The sequence below is a fragment of the Erithacus rubecula genome (assembly GCF_903797595.1).
Source record: "Erithacus rubecula genome assembly, chromosome: 3".
Classification (NCBI taxonomy): Eukaryota; Metazoa; Chordata; class Aves; order Passeriformes; family Muscicapidae; genus Erithacus; species Erithacus rubecula.
In genome coordinates this window covers 88,618,558-88,641,815 of record NC_136689.1, presented here as the reverse complement: position 1 = coordinate 88,641,815, position 23,258 = coordinate 88,618,558, and the positions used below count along the sequence as shown (strand labels likewise).

At 37.8% G+C, this 23,258-nt stretch overlaps 1 protein-coding gene across 1 annotated transcript in view; it reads left to right on the top strand.

Moving 5' to 3' along the window:
* LOC306799897 (dynein axonemal heavy chain 5-like) overlaps positions 1 to 23,258 on the top strand; it is a 144,296-nt gene that overhangs the window by 70,208 nt on the left and 50,830 nt on the right. The window contains exons 48-57 of the mRNA XM_079301529.1: positions 2,607 to 2,813; positions 4,063 to 4,392; positions 5,761 to 5,967; positions 6,052 to 6,294; positions 7,075 to 7,229; positions 8,939 to 9,603; positions 10,806 to 11,086; positions 11,459 to 11,674; positions 14,197 to 14,364; positions 21,203 to 21,421. Of these exons, the coding sequence (XP_079157655.1) occupies positions 2,607 to 2,813; positions 4,063 to 4,392; positions 5,761 to 5,967; positions 6,052 to 6,294; positions 7,075 to 7,229; positions 8,939 to 9,603; positions 10,806 to 11,086; positions 11,459 to 11,674; positions 14,197 to 14,364; positions 21,203 to 21,421 (2,691 nt within the window). The remainder of the gene's footprint in view (positions 1 to 2,606; positions 2,814 to 4,062; positions 4,393 to 5,760; positions 5,968 to 6,051; positions 6,295 to 7,074; positions 7,230 to 8,938; positions 9,604 to 10,805; positions 11,087 to 11,458; positions 11,675 to 14,196; positions 14,365 to 21,202; positions 21,422 to 23,258) is intronic.

Here is a 23,258-nt window from a genome sequence, read left to right as displayed (position 1 = left end):
GCCAACAGGCATGCCGGTGTAATGTCAGCTTCTGTTCCTGGCACCAGCTGGGGAACTATTTTAGCAGAGTGAAGAGGCGGGGTCCGGGCGGTGGTCTTGATATTCCGCATACTGGAATTTGTCCAGATCCTGGCAACCTCCAGCCTTCAGCTGCCATTCCTGTCCCTAAAAATAATTGGAACTGATTCTTGGGAGTTGCTTACACTGAGTCTATGCTATAGAGCAGAGTATGTTCCTTACACAAGGGAGCAGAATGCCAGCAGATATTTGATCTCATGTGAGGTTAGGAGCGAGTGTTAACTGCCTTCACAACTGTTCCCCTTCTGCTTTCATCTTCTGTAGAACTTTGTTTTACTACACCTTGTGGAAATTTTCAGATATAAACATTTGACTTCATGAGAAGGTAAAAAAGTCTTAATGTAGAACACCTCAGGTAGTAATATTAATTAATGTGAATAATCCTTAGTGTTGAGTAAAGCATCAGTATGACTCAAAATAAAGAACTTAAAATTGAATGTTAAGACCTTTATTCTCTCTACTATTAATTCACAAATTGAAAAAAAAAATAAAAGGTAATATTAAACTGGTAAAGGACACTTGAAAATTCTCTGACAGTTTAACTAACAAAAATAATCCTATTCAATACCCTCTCATTTTTTGAAGATAGTTCTCATTTCTGTGCTGTGCACTATTACTGTTGCCATGCAAACATTCTCCCATAATGCCATAATGAATAAAACACAAATGTGTATTTTGAATGGCTGAGAATTCATAGTTGCAGTTTCTTGGCCTTAGCCAGCTGCAAGTCCCTTACCCAAATGTTGTTTGCCTCCCCCTCCTCAACAGAACAGTGGTTGAGGTAAAGCCAGGGAGATCCTCAACTCACCAATTACTGCCATGGGAAAAACATTTGACTTGGGGAACACTTTTTAAATTTATCTCTAATTAAAATTAGAATTAGAAGGTGAAAAACAAGTACTGGCAACACCTTCTTCCCACCCCTCTCTTCTTCTCAGGCTCACCTTCAGTCCTTCATCCCTGATTCTTCTATGTCCTCTCTGGCCAGCAGTGCAGAGGGATGAGAAATGGGGGTTGTGGTCAGTCCATAACAACTCCACTCTGCCTCTCCTCCCTCCTCATGTCGCTCCCTCCTCCCACATGGGGTACAGTTCTTACCAGGGCTGCAGTTCTCCATGGGTTCTTCATGGGGTCACAGGTTTTGCCAGCAAACCTGCTCCAGCGTGGGCTTCTCTTTCCACGGGTCTGCAGGTCCTTCCAGGAGCTCCAGCATGGGTTTCCCATGGGAATACACCCTCCTTTGGCCATCCAGCTGTTGCAGTGTAGGCCCTCCATGGGCTGTAGGTTGATCTCTGTTCCACTGTGAACCACCATGGAATGCAGAGGGACAGCCTGCTTCACCATGGTCTGCATCACAGGCTGCAGGGGAATCTGTGCTGGAGCACCTCCTGCTCTTCTTTCTGCTCTCACTTTGGTGTCTGCAGGCCTGATTTTCTCTTTTTTTTTGCACTTTTCTCTCAACTCCAGGCAGCATTTTGCACGTGTGGGTCATCGTTTATGTGAGGTTTGAAAAAAGACTATTTCTGAAGGGTACCTTTTCTTAAACTTGCTATCACTGTATCAAAAAAATTAACAACATTCATCAAAATATTTTTAAGAGTTCTAGCTGTATCTTCCTTTCTGTTGTCTCACAGAGTGTGTGTCTCACTGGAGTTCTTAGAGCATTTAATCAGCAATGAAATAGTTTTATTTTTCGGAGATGCCAAAATAGGAACACTTCTAGTCAACCCTCATACAGATAAGAATTTAAATGATATTCAACTTTGTCATCATTGCAGAAGAATCAAATCTTTAAATAGAAGTTATCTTGGAAATATGGACTTTAAGTGCCATTTCTAAGCTCCAAGAGTTTTCCTGAATAAAATATTTCCTATTTCTTCTCTCTCTCTCTCTCCCTCTCTATCCCTTGGTGTGACTCCAGGGTTGCATACTTTTGTTATAAAACCTCACTAAATATGAAAAGCGAAACTTTGTTGCTTTGGGATATCCTCAGCAGCTGTGGGAATTGTACCTATTCATAAAATTCAATGCTTTCTTCCTTAAGAGTGAATAGCTATCAGTAAGTGTGATGTGGCTGGATTTAATTTTACACTGCCATTCCTTTACACTGCTTTTGTTTTAAGAGTTTTTGTTTTGTAGTGTCCATGAAAATGGATTTGTTTTTTCTCTTTTTCCTTGCAGTCTGCTGTAACTGATCATCACTAACAACTTAAATTTAGGAAAACCCTAACAATTGCTAATGCAAACTTTATTTACATCTTGAGTTGGCATGCATCTACTTGTTGTAATACGTAATGAAGGCTATTAAGAGCTTATAAATTTTAATACTTAAAAATTTTATGCAAAACATTAACTGAGTTTGTTTGAATTTCAAGTTGCAGGTGGTATTTATCTTAAATAACCTGTGTTTGGAGATGTTGAAGTTAATAACAGGAGTGAGATTTTTCAGGGCTGCTGAGCATCTGTCTCCTTTTGTCTTAATTCACCTGGAGTTCTTGATGCGTTTTTAAAAGTGGTTTATTTTGCAGAATTACACAAGCAAGTATGACCCCGATGTTCACTTGACCAAATGCCTGAACTTTTCCTCTGCAACTCTGCCACATATGTTCCAAAGGAGCATAGAAAGTTACATAGGCAAAAGAATGGGTGCTACTCACGGTCCTCCAGCTGGGAAGAAAATGACTGTCTTTATTGATGACATCAACATGCCTCTGGTTAATGAATGGGGTGATCAGGTAAAAGGAAAATATTAACATTTGGGAGTTGTGCTCTTACCATTGATGCTGATGGAAATAATGATCTGTGGGTTGAAAAAATAGGACAGGCTAGAAAAAAAGAGATATCATAAATTACAACAAATATGTTTACTAAAAACAATTTCCCCAAGCCAGTTTTTGTCATGGCTAATAAGCTATCAGTCCCAAAAGATCAAGGTCAGTGTCAAGCCACTTGGTGCAGTATTTAAGTCTTTTGGTTTTGTTGTGTACAAAGCTAGTAGAATTTCCAAACTAGCGGTCCTGAAAACCAGTTTGGGAAAGGAAGTGTGCAAATCCAAGACACATTCAGAGATTTTTCATTGATCTGCTCTTGATTATAAATTGCAATTACTATTATGTGAAGTCTAAGCTGGTGGTGAGTCTAAAGACTTATGAAGAAACTGGGGTTGTTGAACCTTGAGTAAAGAAGGCTCAGAGGAGATCTTACTGCTCTCTGTAATTACCTGAAAGGAACTTGTAGTGAGCTCAGTGTTGACAGGACAAGGGGAAATGGCTTCAAGTTGTATCAGGGGAGATTTAGATGGGATATTAGGAAAAAAATTTCTTCACCAAAATGTTGAGCCCTGGAAGAGATTGCCCAAAGAAGTGATGGAGTCATCATCCCTGGAGGTATTTAAGATAGATATAGATGTGGCACCTGGAGACATAGCTTAGTGGTGGATTTAGCAGTACGAGTTTAATGGTTGGACTCAATGATAAAAAGGTCCTTTCCAGCCGAAGCAATTCTATGATCACAGTTGACAATAAAGACTAGCAAGCTGTCTTGAGGTATTGGTGAAAGAATACTTATAGACGTATACTCTGAAAATATGACTTAAATTTTAAAAAAACCACTGTGCTGAGAAAAAGCAATTTCTCTGCTTCCAGTATAGGTGTGTACTCAGTGCCTCTGTGCAAATGGACGTGTAGACATTATACTAAATTAACCATTCTTTGTTGCTATCTAAGTGCCTGTGTCAATCTGAAGATATAGTTTGGATTGAAAATGGAAAGTCTTTTCTTAATTGCTGTCTTTTCTTAGGTTGAAATTATGCAAATCCAGTTAAATGTCTGACTTCATATCCTCAACTACTTAGAATGTGCAGTTTACATGCAGCCAGTGCACTGCATCTGAGTGCTTGGTTGCCACATTGCATGTTGACAACCTTGAAAGACTTAACTCCTCCATTCCTTTTTTTTTTTTTTTTTTAATTTTGGCTATATTTAGATCACCAATGAGATTGTAAGGCAGCTGATGGAACAGAAAGGTTTCTACAGTTTGGAGAAGCCAGGGGAATTCACGAATGTGGTTGACATCCAGTTTGTAGCTGCTATGATTCACCCTGGAGCAGGTCGGAACGACATCCCACAGCGCCTGAAACGCCACTTCACCATCTTCAACTGCACACTGCCTTCTACTTCCTCTATTGATAAGATATTTCAAACTATAGCTGAAGGCTATTTCTGTGAACAACGACACTTCCCCGCAGAAGTATGTAAACTGGCTTCAGCATTAGTATCTACAAGTCGAAAGGTTTGGCAAATGATAAAAGCAAAGGTAAAATTACATCTCTTAAGCCCTTGAAACATCTAACCCTGGCCTTTTGTACTGTTGTGTGCATTTGTAGTTCATTTTGTGAAGCTGTGACCTATGGGTGTAACTGCTGGCTGATACCTCTGTTCTGAATTGGCTGCTCTCAGCACCAAGTTACTGATGGAAATCCTAATCACATGCAGTGTCTTCTGTAGCTGATATAAGCATCACATTATATACGTATAATATAGTAAGCATAGCTGATAGGAAGATTGATAGATCTTCCAGTTGAGAAAATGCTGAGAGCAAAAGAACCCAGAAGTTAAAAATTAGACATGAATCTTCTGTAAAGCTGATTGGGATTTTGAGAACCTTTAAAGATTTTAATTTCAGGAAAGAAGGCAAATTCGGCAGAGACGGAATCAGTTAAAAACAAATAAAATCTGTTATTTTATATAGTAATTTATAAATATTTACTTTTTCCATTTCAAACAGGCTGTTAAAAACATTTGACTGTAATTCTGGGCAAATTTTGCTTTGAAAGAGACAAAAAAATATTAGGTATAGAATAAAATGAGAATAGAACAAAGCTACAGCACAGAAATGTATGTGAAATTTGTTCTTCTTCTGAGAAAAGTGGAGGATAGTGGTTGAAAGATAGGAATTTGTTGAATTCTTGTCCAGAAAGGGTAGTTCAGAATTTCACAAACAACTCATTGTTGACCTATACTTGGTTTACACAGAGAAACAGAGGAACTTCTAGTGAAACTATTGACTAGTCACTATTGACAAATATATACAACAGAATTGATGCTTATTACTACTGATTAACTTATATTCCTAGAGAAAATGTAGCTTTTGGTAGGTTGTAAATATTTTCCAAAATACTATTTTCTCTAATCTTGATTTGACTTGCCTTGCTTTGCCTTTGCTTTGCCTTTGCCTTTGCCTTGCCTTTTCTCTTTTCCACTCTATTCTTCTACTTTCCCTTTTCCTCACGAACCTTTCCTCAGATATTCTTGGAAAGGTCAAAAGAGAATAAGAGAAATTATCTGGAAGAAACATGCAGGAGCAAAACAACAGGATAGGCAATACTGATGTATTTACTGTGGTCTTCAGTGCCATCATTAACTTACCTGTTTTGGCTACCCTTCAGTGCACGTTCCTGGGACTCAAAACAGTCAAAGCAACTCAAATTAAATCTGTGTGAAATTAAAGAGCTGGTTGTTGCTACAGTAATTTCTTCATTTTACGGTTGCCTCTTAAATGCCAAGCATATATTTCTGCTTTAATGCAAAATTGAAGTTGTAAAAATATCCACATTCACTTTCACTTAAGTAGAAAATATTTTCATTTACCAGTTGTTTGAATATTTTGGACATTATTTTGCAGATGTTACCAACTCCAGCTAAATTTCATTACATCTTCAATTTGCGAGACCTCAGTCGTATTTGGCAAGGAATACTTACAGTTACTTCTGATGTCTGCCAGAGCATCAGTGTTTTGGTAGCCTTATTCCAGCATGAGTGCAGACGTGTTATTGCAGACAGGTTCATCAGCCAAAGTGATAGAGACTGGTTTGAAGATATGATGAGGAAGGTAAGCAAATAGTGTTTTAGTATTTGCCACAGAAAGAGGCCAATGATGTATTTCATTACTAAAGCAATCCTTAATGTGTTGTAGATTGTTTCTGAGGAGCATGGTCAAAATCTGTTTGGAGATAAATGCACAGAATTATACTTTGTGGATTTCTTGCGTGATGTCCCAGAGACTACTGGAGATGAGCCTGATGATGCAGAGTTGAAGGCTCCTAAAATTTATGAGCCTATCCCATCTTTGGATTATTTGTCTGAAAGATTACAGATGTTCATGCAACAATACAATGAAACTGTCAGAGGATCAAAGATGGATTTAGTATTTTTCAAGGTATTACTGCTTGTAATTGTATTAGTACAGAAAGTGCCTGGTCTTTGCACTTAGTAATACATGGATCTTGTATGTTTCTATCACAGTATTTTGGAGGTAGCTCAGAACAACTAGGTTGTTTATATAGTGCACACTGTGGATGTCATCTTACTTTCCTGGAAGTCACCTCTTTGTCAGAGGTCTTGATGCACAATGCTTTCCTCAACTAGAATAGAATAGAATAGAATAGAATAGAATAGAATAGAATAGAATAGAATAGAATAGAATAGAATAGAATAGAATAGAATAGAATAGAATAGAATAGGTTTGATGGAATTTTAGGACATTTCAGATTAATTCTTGCCCCAAGAAAATTACAGCAGTTGAATAAGAAATTCCTATATTGCACTTGTGTTTTAATTTTTTTCAGTCTATTTAGAGACCTTGTAAATAGGTCAGCTAAAAGGCTGGAGGAGTCTGTTCTGCTTTTCCTTCTGTTCCCTGAGGGGCATATGCCCTCAACTCTGCTGATGACAAACTGTGCATATGACACTGTGTCATATGAGCTTGACACAAGGACATTTCTGTTGGGCTAGCCCTGCTGCCCACTGAAGTCAGGGGGAAAATCTCCTGTTGATTTTGATGAGTACAGGACTGAGTGCTTTGGCATAGGCTCCAGAGAAGCCATACACCTCTTGGGGAGTAGTTCCTTGGTGACCTGCTGCAGTGATGGTGACATGCAGTTGATTATACAATGCATAATTTTTGCATCTCTTAATCCCCTTTTCTCTCAATACGCAGGATGCAATCATCCATTTGATTAAAATATCACGGATTATTCGTACTCCACAAGGAAACGCATTGTTGGTAGGTGTGGGTGGATCTGGAAAACAGAGTCTGACCAGACTAGCATCATACATTGCTGGATATGAGAGCTTTCAGATAACTTTAACAAGGTAACACAATGCAATGTACATGGACATTTGCTCCTTAATTTGCCATAGAAATGAAGTCCTTACAATCAACTTAAAGAAATGCAAACCTCTCAAACATTTTATCCCTTGTTGTAAATTACATTTCTGGTCTTATATAGTCAAACTGCATTATGACAATTTCTGTCAATGACTTAGTGCTGGAATTCTGTAAATTATAGAAATTTGAAGTGAAAGGGAGTAGCTATTGCCTTCCTTCTAGGTCTCTTCTGACATAGAGTTTACAGGGGTAAGCAATAAAGACCAGAGTGTATTCTCATTTGCAAACTTTTTAAAATGCTGAGAAATATTCTTTAGAGAGACATATCAGGTCTATGAATAATGTTATGAGGCTTCTGATGAAAGGAAAGATAAAGAAAGACATATCACAATCTCTTCCTGTGTCCCAGAAGCAGAAGAAAGGAACACTGAGAACAAAAAAAAAAAAAAAAAAAAAAAAAAAAAAAGAAGGGAAAGAAAAAACCCAAAGTGATAGAACAAAGTCTCTAGATTTACAAGATTAATAAGGCAAATATTAATAATGGCAATGAATATGGAGGGAGGAAGAATGAAATTCGCAGTGAAGAGTGGATGCTGAATCATGTTTTGTCTCTAAGTATCATTTCCCATAACTGCTGTTAGATTATTGAACCAGATTATTGAACTGCTATTCTGACTCACTAGAGAAATTCTTATGTTCCTATCAGAATACCACAAATCCCTGTAATAACTGTAGCTGACACATACAAACTGAATAGTTGGATTGTTTTTCAAGCTCTGCAGTGCTTGCTTTATGGGTGTTTATAGAGCAGAAATAAGAGGGAGCTAAAAGAGAATTGGGACACATCCTGTGTGGCATATTTAATATGTGAAGAATGGGTCATGTGTGTATTGTATGAGTTACTTATGACTTTGAAGAGATTCTTGGAAATAAGAGACTGGTTATAAAGAAAAGAGGTTTCTAATTTCAGCTTTAATTGGCTAGGGACAAAATATGCCATTTATTAACCTTAATTTACATAATTTTATATTGCATAATCTGAAATGTGTAGTTGAATTTGTATGGACTTTATCTGAATCTTACTTACTGTGTGTACCAGCTATAAGACACATAACAACAGAGCAAGTCATGGTCTCCATTTGCAGAAGAGTTGATCAGCCAAGTGATAATGTTCAAATATCATTTCTGGGACATGATTTTATTTAAACCATATAACACAATAAACCCCTCAGTTTCATTTGCTCTTGTCTCTTAATGATTTCCTTTAACCTTCTCTCAATATCTTCAGAAGATAATCCAGCTGTATTTATGTATTCTTATAGGTATCAGAACCTACTTGACAACTTAATCCAGCTATATTAACCTATTTCTAATAAAAAATTTACATCTGAAAACCATGGGGATACAGAACAGCATCATAATTGCCTTAGATATAGTATTGCTTTCAGTGTAGTTTTTCCCAGCACATTATTTTGTTGACTTCACCTCATTTGACATGATTTATATTACTGACCATTCACTTTGGGAAAATGTTTAAGAAAAAGAAGCCAAATAAATGTAAGCAGGAGCTATGGTATTAATTTCTTATCTAGATTTTTATTCTTGCCTTAAGGAAGTTGATACAGATGATTCATATTTCCTAAGATGATCTGCAATTCTTGTTCTGTCTTTCCTTAACCCTTTTCTATTCCAGAACATATGCCACCAACAACCTTCTGGATGATCTGAAAACGCTGTACCGCACTGCTGGGCAAAAAGGAAAGGGTGTTGTATTTATATTCACGGACAATGAAGTCAGAGATGAATCTTTTCTTGAGTACATGAACAATGTTTTGGCTTCAGGTGAAGTCTCAAATCTTTTTGCACGAGATGAAATAGGTGAAATCACACAAGACCTGATTCCAGCAATGAAGAAGGAGTACCCAAGGCTTAGTCCCACCAATGAAAATCTTTATAATTACTTTCTTGCTCGAGTTCGGAATAACCTGCATGTGGTTCTTTGTTTTTCTCCCGTTGGGGAAAAATTCAGAACTCGTGCACTCAAATTTCCAGGTCTGATTTCAGGCTGCACTGTGGACTGGTTCCAGCATTGGCCTAAAGATGCTCTTGTAGCAGTTGCACAGCATTTTTTAGCTTCTTATCATATTGAGTGTACAGAAGAAGTGAAACACAGTGTTATTAACACCATGGGAACAATTCAAGATATTGTAGCTGAAAAATGTGTTGAATACTTTGAACGATATAGGAGACGAACTTTTGTGACACCAAAATCTTACCTGTCCTTCATTGGAGGCTACAAAGCTATTTACAAAGAGAAATTTGCCAGTCTTGGAAGTTTGTCTGAACGCATGAGAACAGGTACTGTAAAAGCTTCTTGATTTTTGTTTCTTAATTTTGTTTTTTAAAGGGTGAGAAGAATCTGAATAGAAGGATGTAAAAGCATGGATTTAGTTGTGAGCACACGTTCATTTGGAAGCAGACTCATGCATTTTCAGCTGTATTATGTGTGGTTACAAAATATGCAGAAGTTTTGTTTCAATTAACTTTATGAATGTGCAGATTAGAGAGAAGGTTTGGGAATAGTATTAGTTAGCAGTTAAAATACCTGAAACTCCTGCTTTGACATGTATATATGCTGAGGAACTACTGAGATCCAAGTTTTCACATGTAAACATGCCAAGAGTAAATCTGAGAAAAGGTAGTTAAATGCTCATATTCAGTCCCTCTGAAAATTTTGTAAAGAAACAGGTATATGACAAAGGTAAAATTTCAAAAATATTGCTCTGCACAAGGTCATACATGGTAAATAACTGAAGAGTCTCCTAAACTGAATGCTGTTTGGAAGTGAACGTGAACTTAAACTGTTTTTTCTTCCCACTGTTGACAATTTTCAGACCTGCCCTATGTGCCCAAAGGAAAAGGGTGGCTGGCTGGCTGGAACAGCAAACATGAGGGTTTTTGAGCTAGTAAAATATATATGATGCATTTACATTTAGTTACATTTACATTTAGTTATATGTAAGGATGTTTATACTTAAAGATTTTCTGAGAATTTGTTTGAATTATTGAGGCATTGTATTACTGAAGAATCTGTAGGTTTTTTTATCCCCATCTCATCGGATCTTCATGTAATGTTGAATTTAGACACTCAGCCTACTCTCCTTGTGTCTTCACTTTCATTGCCAGGTTCCTTCTCTTTGTTTTGTACAGAGTACAGCCTAGTACTTTTTGTATTCTCATGGGTTTCAGAAATTTCACATACAATTGTTAAGAGTGTCATTTGCCATGCTAATGGTTTTGAACCATTTGAACGTGTGTTTAATATTTAGTCTCCTTCTTATGTATAAGAATTTAAATAAGTGATCAAGTGACAGATTCTAAAGGCTTTTACACATTAAAAGAAATTCCCCTGCTTAATTTTGGTGTTCAAACAATGGGATCACTCACTGGTGTTCCTAAATATGAATCTGAGCAACTTATTTTAAATATCCACATTGCTTCACTGAGATTACTCTCTCCATAGGTCTCCCTGTTGCTAAAATGGAATTTGTCTACCACAGGTCTTGAAAAACTGATGGAAGCTGAGGTTTCTGTAAATCAGCTCTCCCAAGAGTTGGTTCTGAAGGAGAAAGATTTGGCTATAGCTTCAATAAAAGCTGATGAAGTTTTATTGGAAGTAACTAGGAAAGCCCACGCTGCAGAAAAAGTTAAAATGCAGGTGCAAATAGTAAAAGACAAGGCTCAGGCTATTGTGGATGACATTGCCATTGATAAAGCAACAGCAGAAGAGAAGCTTGAAGCTGCAAGACCTGCACTGGAAGAAGCCAAGGCCGCCCTGCAGGTCAGAAGCAAATATACTCTGAAACATGCATGTAGTTAATGGTTATTATGTGCAATAATATGGCTTGTGCTTCTAACTTGGGGGAAAAAAGAGGATTGAAAGAACAACACTGACCTCTAAATCCTTGTAGAAAAAGCCCTGAACACTGAAGAGGGGAAGAGATAAGATGGGCAGTACTCTACTGTCAGATAATAAAGCAGCCACAGAGTGTGTAGAGTCTTTACTTTTAGGGACTTTCTGCAGTGGTGATTCTGAGTGACCTGCAAACCTGCAGCAATTGCATTCCATATACACTCCTCCCAAAAGAACAGCATTCTTTGCAATCGAGTGACTGCTTAAATAAATGGACTATTTTCTTCTATAATTTTTCAGACAATAAAACCTTCTGATATTGCAACTGTTCGCAAGCTGGGTAAACCTCCTCACCTGATAATGCGGATCATGGACTGCGTGCTGCTTTTATTCCAAAGGAAAGTAGACTCAGTGACACTGGATCATGAGCACCCAGGTGTGAAGCCATCGTGGACTGAAGCTCAGAAGCTAATGAATAATTCAGGATTTCTTAGCATGTTGCTTACTTTTCAGAAGGTCAGTAATTACTTGGGGCACTACTGCTTCAGTAACCATCCTCAGAGTTTGCATGAAAGAGTCTTCTACCGTCAAAAGCAGTTTGAAATACTTAGTGACTATTCTTCTTCATTTTTATGGTTCATTGTCTCAGTAATTTGTCTCCTGGGCCATACAGTGGCTTCTAGCAGACAGAAGTATCCCAGGCACTAGAAGAAATCTTGAGACGTTTAGTGTTATCTTATTCAGGCAGTTCCTGCTTCTCAGTAGGAATTTGCCTTAAAAGGGAAGACTCTTGGTTTTTCAAATGCTCACCTGCTCCAGTGCTGTTTGCCTGTAGACAGTTCTGTCTCAGATTTGCTAGGAACCTAGCAGGAAATAAGAAAAAAAATACCAGGAAAGGTAATGAGATGATTTGGGAACTTTTGGGGTTCTTTCTCTAGAAAAATAGTGAAATGAAGGATAGTTTTATTATTAAGTGTAAGAAAAATAAAAGTGAACAGGTTTTTTATTTCTGTCAGGACAGAAACTTTTGCAGCGAGGTTCACTGAACCGTGAGACAAAGGAAAATTCTCTATAGGGAAAAGAAGAAAGATGTCACAGATATCTGGACCAGAAAAAGATCTAGGGTAGAATATGAAATGGCAGAATCATAGCTCAAATTTCTAATCCAGGAGACCAAGCAGATTTCAGCAGAACTGGCTTTTCTGCAATGTTGCAGAACATACTTTCATTTGGACACTGATGTTTTAATCTACTTAGCTGTGCATTTTGCTGATGCCTTTTCTAAGCTGCTGGAGCATTTTGTTGTGAAGATCATTCTCACTATCCTCAGGAGCCATTTCTCCCAGAGAGCTGTGTTGTGGAAACTTGCACTGTCTCTGCAGACAGTTTTTCCTGGGGCTGTCTGTCCGGTCACTTTTCCAAGTTATATCTTCACTAAACAGAAAGAGGAAATTAGTTTTAAGATAGCAAGGACTAATTATGCACTCCGTACTCAAGCTTCTGTCCAATGAGACCTTAGTTTTGGCACTTATTAATAGTGTATGCATTCCTGCTAGTAGTTGGCAGCACATTTAACTCAGAGGAGTCAGAGCAACTTCTGTGGGACCAAGTTCCTGCAAGAAGTTGTACTGATGAACATGGGAGAGAAAACTGGATTACTTCAGTCCCTGATGAGGTCCTTCACATGCTGTCCTCCTGCCCCATTTCTCATTTTGTGTATATATGACAAGGAAGCTCTTTGTGTCTGAATTTCTGAGTAGACTTACTTGGTTTTGAAATTCTTGTTCTTTCCTATTTTTTAGGCAATGAAAATTAGTGGATGAAGAAGGTTACTGAGTTCAAAATTAATTACTTAAAAGGAAAGCATGACATTTTCCAAGCTTTTGAACAGAGTTAGGCCAGTTAGTGCTGGTTGATCTTTGCTTCACCTTTGCCAGCTTGTTAGCTCATTATTTTGAGTAGGAGAAAAAAAAAAAGTCAAAATTTTTGTCCAGCACTATTTTACATTTTAGCAAATGATCATAGTGAAAACATCACCATGGCTGATCTTGGGGTAATATAGTGAATGTCTTTTTTATTAAAGTAGCTAAGGATCAGGTAAATATAAGGTGAATACAATATAATTCTGCTGTGCAGAACAACAAGAAAAGGGTAAATTGCTTGACAGTATGAATGGTGGATGATTTTTAGATGCATTAAAAGAAAGGCATTAATACATTGCCAAAAAAGGGGAATATTCTTAACATGTCTATTGTTAAGCAGTCATTTTTAACCTGCATAAGCTCTTCTACTCTTTACCTTACTTGAGGAGATGAATTCCATTTTCTTCTGACACTTACATAATTATAGATTAACCACCATCATCAAAGATCTGGCTTTTCATGTTCTCAGCAGATTGTGAAAGGAGGGGGGAAAAAGTGGGGTTAGAATAACAACTGTAAGAATTTCTTTCATGGTTAAGGAAAAGGGTTAGTTTCAGTGAAGATAGTGCCTTGCAGTTTCACCCTTTTCCTTCCAAAGCTGCATGTTTGGTTCCTTTAGCTGTGTTCACACCCATGCCTGTCTGATGCCATGGTGAGCTTGTTTATGGAACTAGAACAGAAGAAAATTAATCAGTAGTTTTCTGATTTACATTTCTGTCGTAACAGTTTCTGAACTAGATCACTGAGCATTGGGGAGGGTATTTAAGATGGGGCAAGGACATGTGGTTGAGGGGGAAAGGGAAGAAGGTACAGTGTTGGAAGAGCTATGACTTAAAACAGCTTAAATTGTTATGGGGCTATGAGCACTAGCAATGTCTGTAAATCTTATGTGTCATATAGGAATATGAAATGCCAAATCAAGTCAATCTGTTGCAATGGAAGTAGGAGTTATTTTCACGAGTTCACAAAAGCTACTACTCTGTCCTTTATAAGAGTGAAAGGCAAGAGTGTTGCTTTGTTAATTTATTCCATGGTTTTAAAAATAAAAATGTTTCTGTAAAGCAGACATTATTCAAAACCAATTTTAAAAAATAATTTTTCCTTTCCATTGACTAGGACTCAATTACAGAAGAAACTGTGGAGCTTTTAGAGCCTTATTTGGGTATGGAGGATTATAATCTTGAGACTGCTAAAAAAGTGTGTGGCAATGTAGCAGGTCTTTGCTCATGGACACAAGCAATGGCTTACTTCTACGGTATTAATAAAGAAGTTCTTCCTCTTAAGGTATTTGTATTAATAATTTAATTTTTCTGGAGGATGAATATAGTCGCGTTATTTTACCTAAAAAAGAGGTTCTTGTTTCTTCACACCCAGTTGTTAAATCAAGCAGAGGTTTAATATATCCTGGCAACTTTTCCCCCTACACACAACTACCCTGTGATACAGTTGCTACTTGTGTGAACACAGTAAGCATTCAGTTTGTTCTTTATGGAGCCTGTCTAGCTGTTAGTGGGAGATATGGATACCTTCTTTGCCCTCAGAATGGGTTCCAGGCACTATGGCTTCAAGAAAACTCCTTAGTCCTACTGGCCCAGGAAGGAACCTACTCATTGTGGTTCTAATAGAATCTGGGAGAGGACAGGACAGATCAGTCTTGGCACATAAGAATTCTTTAAGTAATTTAGCCGGAATTCATCTCCCTAAAAAAATTTTGGAGTTTCAAACCACTATGTTAAAGTTTACATATGTAATAAAGAACGTAGTTGCTAGGTATAAAATTCTGTTGATACATTGAACTGAAGTAGAAGGGGATCAGCCACTGTTGTGTGCATTCCTACAGATAGCTTTATTGTCTTGGAAATGTTCCATTTACGAGCATATTGAAAAAAGGGACTTTGCATATTTATATAATGGTTTATAGTCATTGCTCCTAGAGTTTTATGGCTCTTTTCTGAAGCAATACATCCAATCCGTTATGCTTCCACTGCACTAGTGTTTGGTTTCTTATTGAATAAGCCACTGTATCAGTGGTACAGTCAAAACTCTTGACATACCTAGACAGATCTGATTCAAATATGTTAAAAACATATATTTTTTTGTTCAAATAACTCAAGAGAATGCTGTATTTTTGTGATATATAAGTAGCTATTTCCTTTTCAAATAACGGGGTGTTCACTAATGAAAACAGAATTTGAAATGTTACTATTGAGTGCTATAAAAGGGAGCAAGACCTGGGGGAAATAGTGGTTTTATATGCAAATGCAACCCTGAAAGTTGAAAACGTGCTCTTGTAGTTTTTATTGAATATATATGATTTAGGATTGCATATAAATTTAGCTTTGTATTCAAGTACTTGCATTCTTGTCACACTGTAGCTGATAAAAAATGAAACATACATATCTTGGCAAAGTGGTGCCTATTGTCAGGTATAGCAACAGTCAAAAATATTATAAAAACTGAAGATGACAGAGGGAGGGAAGAAGTGTTTAAAGTATGCAGGAGATATTGCAGAAAGCAGTGGAGTGATGCTAAGAAAATAATTGAAAATAAATGTACAATTAAACTGCATAAAGTACTAGCCCAGGCTAATCCATCCAGTGCTAAAAGCAGGTTTACTGAATGAATTAATCAAGCTGTTTTATCCTAACTGCTGTTCTAGGATATAAATCCTCTTCTACACCTGCAAAATGGATTCAATATATTTTTAAATTGCATCTTAAGTGAGACTCATTGCCTCATTTATCTTAAATATGACAACCTGTGAAAACTATTTAATAGTGACTTATATTTTAGTAAATACAGTGTGCAAAAATTACCTAATTCCTAGGAATGGATACTGGTATCCTTTAGATAAGTGACCTGCAGCCCAGGGGTCATTAGTTAGACTTTCCTGTGAGCCTTCAGCACGAGGATGAGCTGTTCCTTCCCAGATTGCTACCTAGTAAACCAGCCTGCTGCATTAACCTGAGTTTTGAAACACCATCTGCTCCCTATCCCTTATTTGAAGAATATAAGAGCAGAGTGGAGAAGCCCTGACTTTTGCTGTGATACTGTTAGCCTCCAATTAAAATACTGTGTATAGGAGTATAATTTCCCTTAGGGATGTCTGCAGTGACTTTAATTAAGTTCTCTTTAGGCTGTTATGGTGATCAAGGGAAGTTTGTTTACAGTTTATAAATTCTGTTTGATATTGAGGATTCTCCCTGTCAAACTCAGTTTTAAGTATGAGACTTTATTGCCTTTTCTACTTGCATTTGTCTCCATGCTGTACTAAAAACCACAGCAGGCAATGAAAGGAAATCTTTCACCTGAAGAAGAGGTTATAGTCAAGGACTTGAAATTTGATAGTTGTCCATTTAAATAAGTGTGTCCTTGACAAGGTGATGCCCACTGGGCAGGAAAGTGAGCATGCAAGTCTGAATTCAAGGCCCACAATAACTGTGGGAGGAAAGCATATACTTTGGGGGGGTGAAGGGGAGGATTAGATCATCTAACAAAACAGAGTGAGGTCAGGACATGTAACTGAACAGAAAATATGGAAAGTCTTTCACTAGCTAGAGCAGACTGTGAAAAGCAGATAAGAGATATGATTTCTGTTCCTTTCAAATGCTATTTTAATCCCAAAGTATGGTCACTGATAGCAAAGAAAGTGAGCCCATGATTTTATTAATGTCACTCTTGCATGGATCTGTTTGCATGTGTACATGTATGTGCAGGTGTATGTCTATTTTTTAGTTTGTATTGGTGAAGTAAAAACACTGTTTTTGGAATGTCTGCCAAACCTGTGTATGCCTTTGCATTTTTGACAATCTTTTCCTAAGTAATGGTGGATACAAGTGTACCATGATAATGAGTCTCTGAGAGAGGTAATCCAAAACCAGTGGAGTGTCTACAGGAAAATCTGCAGTAACCTGGGACAGGGACAGTTTTGAGATTGCATTTCCATGAAGAGTTTTCAGTCAGATGTCATGTGCCCAGAACAGGACTGAAGCAGAAGGCAAAGATGAGCATTTAGGACATCCCCAGAAGGTCAGGAGCAGAGTGACAGAGTCTGAGTGCAAGAAACCTTCTGGCTTAGTCCAGCAGCAGTGAGTGCTCAATGGACTGTAAGAACAATGGACTTTGAAAGCTGAAATTCCTTATCAAGAGAAGTGCTAAGAAAGCTCCAAATTATCCTTGTTGTGAAGTCTATAATTTTGGATGCTTTTTTTTTTCCAATGGGATTCTTGTAATAACATTTCCTGAATTTAATGAGCAGCAGTTTCTCTTCAGAGTGATTTGGGGTTGATCTGGGCATTCCATTTAAGACCAGGAATGGCATTAAATGGTGTGAGGCTTCTTTCTGTTGGTGAAGTCATTTTTATTGAGCTGCTTTCTTGGATCAGGGTCAGATGGACTTGGTACTTTGCAAAATTGAGTTTGCAATGAATCAGTGAGAAACTTGATGTCTATGTCAATACTACTAAATTAAATAGTGTTGGTGAATTTTTCTAGTCACTGGAAAGTGATCATTTACACTGGTAAACTGTTAGAATGATCCCTAGTGTGGATTTGGTCTTAGCTAAACAGCATTTTTTGGTAGTCTCTGGGTACATTTCAGGCTCCTGCCTGGTCCAAGAGCCATTCCCACAAGGTTGTCAACATTGAGTCATACTGTTTAAGAGGCTCAGAGATCTTCATGTGAGTTTTTTAATGCTTTTTATGTTTTTTTCTCAGTGCCAGAGAAAGGTCCTGGGCATGTTTCATTTAAGAATATAGTTGTGACTGTAATGATGTGTTTATTTGTTCTGGTTTTGTGTGGAATGCAAAAATCTTGAAAGGAGTAGGATCATCTCAACACCTGCTGTGAAGTCCTCTCTGAGGGCAGCTTGGAAGAAGGCAAACAGCTTAACTCTTTAGCTGTGGTCCTTGTTGGCACCTTGTCTGCCCCACACAGACAGATGCAGAGGGCATCAGCAGCACTGGCTGGAGCAGGTGTTGGGAGGATTGTCTGGTTCCCCACAATGCCAAAGGCAAGGAAAGGCTGGAGCTGCTGCTCTCACACTAGCCCAGGCATGTTCCAGTGTAGCACTGCTTCTCCAGGAGCACAGATCAGAGTGTGGACCTCATGTCTTAAACCCTCGTGATTCATCTGCATAAAATCCATTTATTCAGGCCTTCACACTGCATCCAACTGGAACAAATTTTGTATCCTTGCTTTGCTGTGTGATTCAAAGGGATGAAATGAAGGGTGTGAAGCTTGTTCACAGAGCAATACCACTAAAATTAGGCCACAGTGGTTCTTAATGGTTGGGAAACATGTTTCCTTCCTGCCTGTTATTGGCTGGAAATGTTTGTATGGAGCTGATTGCAGCTGTAATAGTCTTCTTGAGCAGAAGATTCTCCTTGGCAGCCGAACTTGCCTCCTGCTCTCATGGCAGAGCTCTAGACAGGAGGCTGCCAGCCAACCTGCCAGTGATGACAATACAAAAGCTATGTTTGTACCCATCAAATTTTCAAAACTCAAGTTTGGGGGGAAAACAGGGAGAAAGCAAATAATGATGATTTCAAAGGGTCATGTGAAACAAGTAGTCTTTCTGCCTTTGAGAATCACATGGGTTGGTCATCCTGGTATGTTAGCTGTCAGTGTCACGCCACCAACCAGTGTTCATCACATATGATCAAGTAGCCTATAAATCAAACCAATATTATAATGTCTTATATTGTTATGATTACCCTAAAATTGGCTGACAATCCTGGTTAAATTGTCAGTAAAATAGTTTCTTACTATAGGTCATCTTCCAGAAAATCTGTAAAGTCTTACGTAAATAATTTTGGGGATTTTTTTTTCAGGTTAGAATACAATATACTTTTTTTGTACTCATCTCTGAAATACTTTTTTGTTTTCCCTACATCTTCAAACCTAATAGCCTTTTAAGAGTTTTTTTAAGAATGGGGAAGTCTGTTTTAGCAATCTTTTTGCACTTTTCTGGGTAGTTTATTGCTTCATAGAGATCTGTGCAGCATGTTTTCATATTTACAAGGCATCATTGCTCATATGTATTGGGAATTCACATGCCCATCCTTTTCCATTGAAGTTCACAAGGTGTTATATGAATCCACACAGCCAGGTGTAAGTTCTCTGTTGTTCCAGCTGTTTTGCCAAGGCTGTTCTTCACAACCCTCCAAGGGTCTTGTTTCCTGTGTAACCTCAGTGTTTGTCTGCTGGGAATGAAAAAATATATCACAATATTGTTTGACTCCCATTTTTAGCCCTCAGAGAATTTAAGGATACAAGGATGCTCTGCAGTGGGGAAGGAGGCAGAGGGAGGTAGAAGAGGGGTGGTGCAGGTCTCCTTTTGGATCTCAATAAGAAAGGCCTGACAACAGATGCCTAAATGAGGCATCTGCTTTAATAAAACAAAATAATAAGAGGCATTTAAGATAGTTTGAATGGCCAAAAGAGAAAATTTTCTCTTCATGGATGAGATCTGCTCTGTGCAGCATACCATGGGCAAAACTATCCTGGCTCTCTCTAATGCTGCCTGAATGTTGGGTGTCCAGCACTTGAAGGGATGTAAAATTCACTCACTGTCTGTCTTCTTATGAATCTTTTTTAAGGCAGATGTCTTATTAAGCCATTTGTTGTCAGGCCTTTTTCTTTCAGATTCAGAAGGAATCCTACACTATCTCTCTCTCATATGTCACCCTTTCCCCTGGTGCAGGGGACAGTAATACTCTGTCGCCTCCTAAAAACTCCTTTGCTGTTGGAACTTAGCCCAATGGTCCAAGATTCACTAAAACATAACAGTAGTTGTTCTGAAATCTGCTTATCTGAGTTTAATCAAGGCTCACTGATTGAACAGTGTTATTTCTAGGTGATGCTCTTCAATGTGCTTTTTGATAAACACAGAGGTAGAGATATTTCACCATTCTTACATGATGGAAATTTTATGAGCAGCCATTTTACTGGTTCGTCTGGATTCCAAAATATTTTTTTATCTCTAGGATCTGTCAACATAATAGGTGGCTACAGTAGCTGGAATTTTACCAACAGTGCTATTCTCTAGCATATACTGTCTGCATATACCTAGATTGCTAATATAGATGGGCAGAGATACATGTCATTTACCTGTATCCAATACACATGTATGCAACATATATGTAGATAGACACTAGTAACCTGCTTCATTAATTAGTACATATATGCTTCTCTTATTAGACCAGATCCCAACCCATGGTTATTCTGTTAACTAATAGTTGCCCCTCAAAGAGAGTTGCCTTCTACTGCTACTCTTCTGGTGTGACTTAATGCAAATGTCAAGTTTCATATTCATAATAAAACAGGTTTTACAGATTCTTGGTTTCCATCTTCATAACTCTTATAGAAGAAAAAACCAGAAATAAGATTCATGATATTTAAACAAGCTTTTTAAAATATTCAGAGTAAATGGAAGCAACCTTTATCTGTAAGTGTGAATTTCATAAAAATTTGTCAGGCTCTAATCCTTTGCAAATGTATATGGAAATACATTCTGAATTCACAGAATATTGTTTTCAACCCTGTTAGGACTATAAAAGTTAAGAGGCCACATTTAAATGACTGGTAAGTCATCATGCAAATTTATAGAGAGATGTGAAAAGAAATCTCTAGAGTTTTGTATTCAAGAGAAGCAAAAAATAAATTTGTTATTTTTTGTTGTAGAAGTAATTGATAAAAAAGAGAGCTGAAAAGTAGTTTCTGTTGTAACTTTTTTATTTTATAATTAATGAAGACAATATTAAATTCCTTTTGCACTGAGAATATATTACAGGAGGCATATTTATAAGGCTACCCATTGTACATGTTGCCTTATGTGTCTAGTATACAGCTATTTATAATGTATTATGATTTAAAATCATTGGTCATTGTGTGATCAATAGACCTTTCTGAAAATATTATTAAAACATATTAAGATTGCCTTGAATAACTTTAATGCTATGCTTCTGTCCCAGAAGAAAAGAGAAAAAAACTTCTGTCATCTTAAAACATGTATTATTTTCAAAAGTACCCAAAACGGTACAGTATGTGCCATCACATGAATGTCATTTGCTTCTGCCAAAAAATAGGTGTTAGCTACTCTTTGCTTTTAAATATCTGCAGGCAAATTTAGCTTTGCAAGAAGGAAGACTTGCAACTGCCCAGATGGAACTGAACAGTGCACAAAATCAGCTGGATGAGAAGCAGAAGGAGCTGGATGAAGTGCAGGCCATGTATGATGCTGCTGTGAAAGAGAAGCAGGCCTTGCTCGATGATGCTGAGGCATGCAGAAGGAAGATGAGCAATGCCACAGCTCTGATTGAAGGACTGGGAGGGGAAAAGGTATTGGCACATGTGTATATTTCCAGCACAAAGTAGGTGTAGCAGTTTTGAGAATGCTCTGTAATGCTTGTAGCAGTGCTCAACAAACTCAAGGCATTAGTATCATATAACTTTTTTTAGTTAGATGTATGGTTTTTTTCTTTGATGTTAATGTATCTAAAAAAGTAAAGCAATTTCTTGTGTTGATTCTTCTTCATGAAGATTTATGTTATATCATATGACTAGTATGAGGATAAAGTTCAGATTTAAAGCCAAGGAGCCAAATTCCTTTTGGCTTTATTAAGAAGAGGAATTAGGCTTAACCTAAATAATTGCCCTAAAATATTTATAAGAAGGATTACTCTCTTTTTCTCACCAAGTATATAAGAATACAAATTTGAAGCTTGGCTAATTTCCTGAATTATAATTGAAGCTGAGATTTCTACTGGAGCCTTTTACAGAATTATGAGCTAATTGTTATCCTCTGCACTGAGCTTGAAATTTACCTTTCCTATGCAGATCTTTCTGGCTTCAGCCTGAAGATTTTCAGAGGTAGCAGGATACTCTTTTTCCCTCTCTTATTATTTGCTGTGTTAATTCCTTCATTGATTTCACACAAAGTCAAAATTGATGAGAATTCTGACTTCAAGCACTGTGTCCTGCGAGGCCAGGGCCTCAGCATTTCTTTGTGCAGCTGCCCTTCAAATTACATCTAATACACCTTCCCATTGTGTATTTGTGCACATAGATACATGTATACAAATTCCCCCTGCACTCCCTGTGTTCAAGGCTAAACAATCTCAGCCAAGGCTGCCCCCAAATTTTAGATCCATGATCAATTCTTTACCTGCAGGTCTGAGGTTAAACTGCCTTTCTCTCATTAAATCACCACTTGATTGTGTTGAGAACTTTTGTCAATGCCTTCCTTAAAATCTCAAGGATTGCTTGTGTCTTTTTTGTGTCTTCAGATATTGGGTTGTTGAAGTTCTCTGTGTAGACCAAGGCCTGTGGATGCAAGGTTTCTTCCTCCCTCTGAAGCAACCATCATCTACTTCTTGTTAATCATGTTGTCTATGGCAGATACACACATCTCCCATGTTGATCTTCCCTCTGACTTCCCATAAGTTTCCAATGGGCATATTGTTCATCCTTGACCCTCCCATGCCAAACACATGCATTCCACTGCTCTCTCACATGTAGGAAAACCCTTCTTCTCACCTTCCCAACATGTTCTTCCTAACAAGTCCATAGACAACTGATGCTGCTCTCTCCAGTTGTGGATGTCTTCCCACTAGGTTCCCATGGCCGTATCATGACTGCAACCACATGCAGAGTCCTTGTTTATTCTCCATACTGTGCCCATTCATGCAGAAGCATTTCAGAGGGGTGCCCAGCTGTGATAATGAATGTCCTATCAGCAGTATGAAAGCTGTCCCCACTGTTCTGTCTGGTGGACACTTCTTTGTTTATGTGGGTATCCCTAGGGTGGTCCTACATTAGCACTGTTCTGTTGATTATGGGGTCCCTACAGTTATCTCACCCCACACATTTTGTTTGCCAGCCTGGTCCTCCACTTCTTCACATGACTATTGGTCCTCCTCTGCCTGCCACGCCATTCCTCCTTTAAAACTCTTCTTACCAGATCGAGCAGCTTATTCTCAAATATACTTTTTCTTCACTTGGTCAAGTGGTTGTCATCACTTCCAATCAAACTTTTACTTATGAAAAGAATTATTGAAAGCAAAACAATACTCCTGTTTTGGGGAATTTTTTTTTTAACAGAAAGTGATAAATTTTTAACTTAGATATTTGTGTTAGCTTTGTGTCTGCTTAAGCTAACTTCTTTTAAATATTTTAC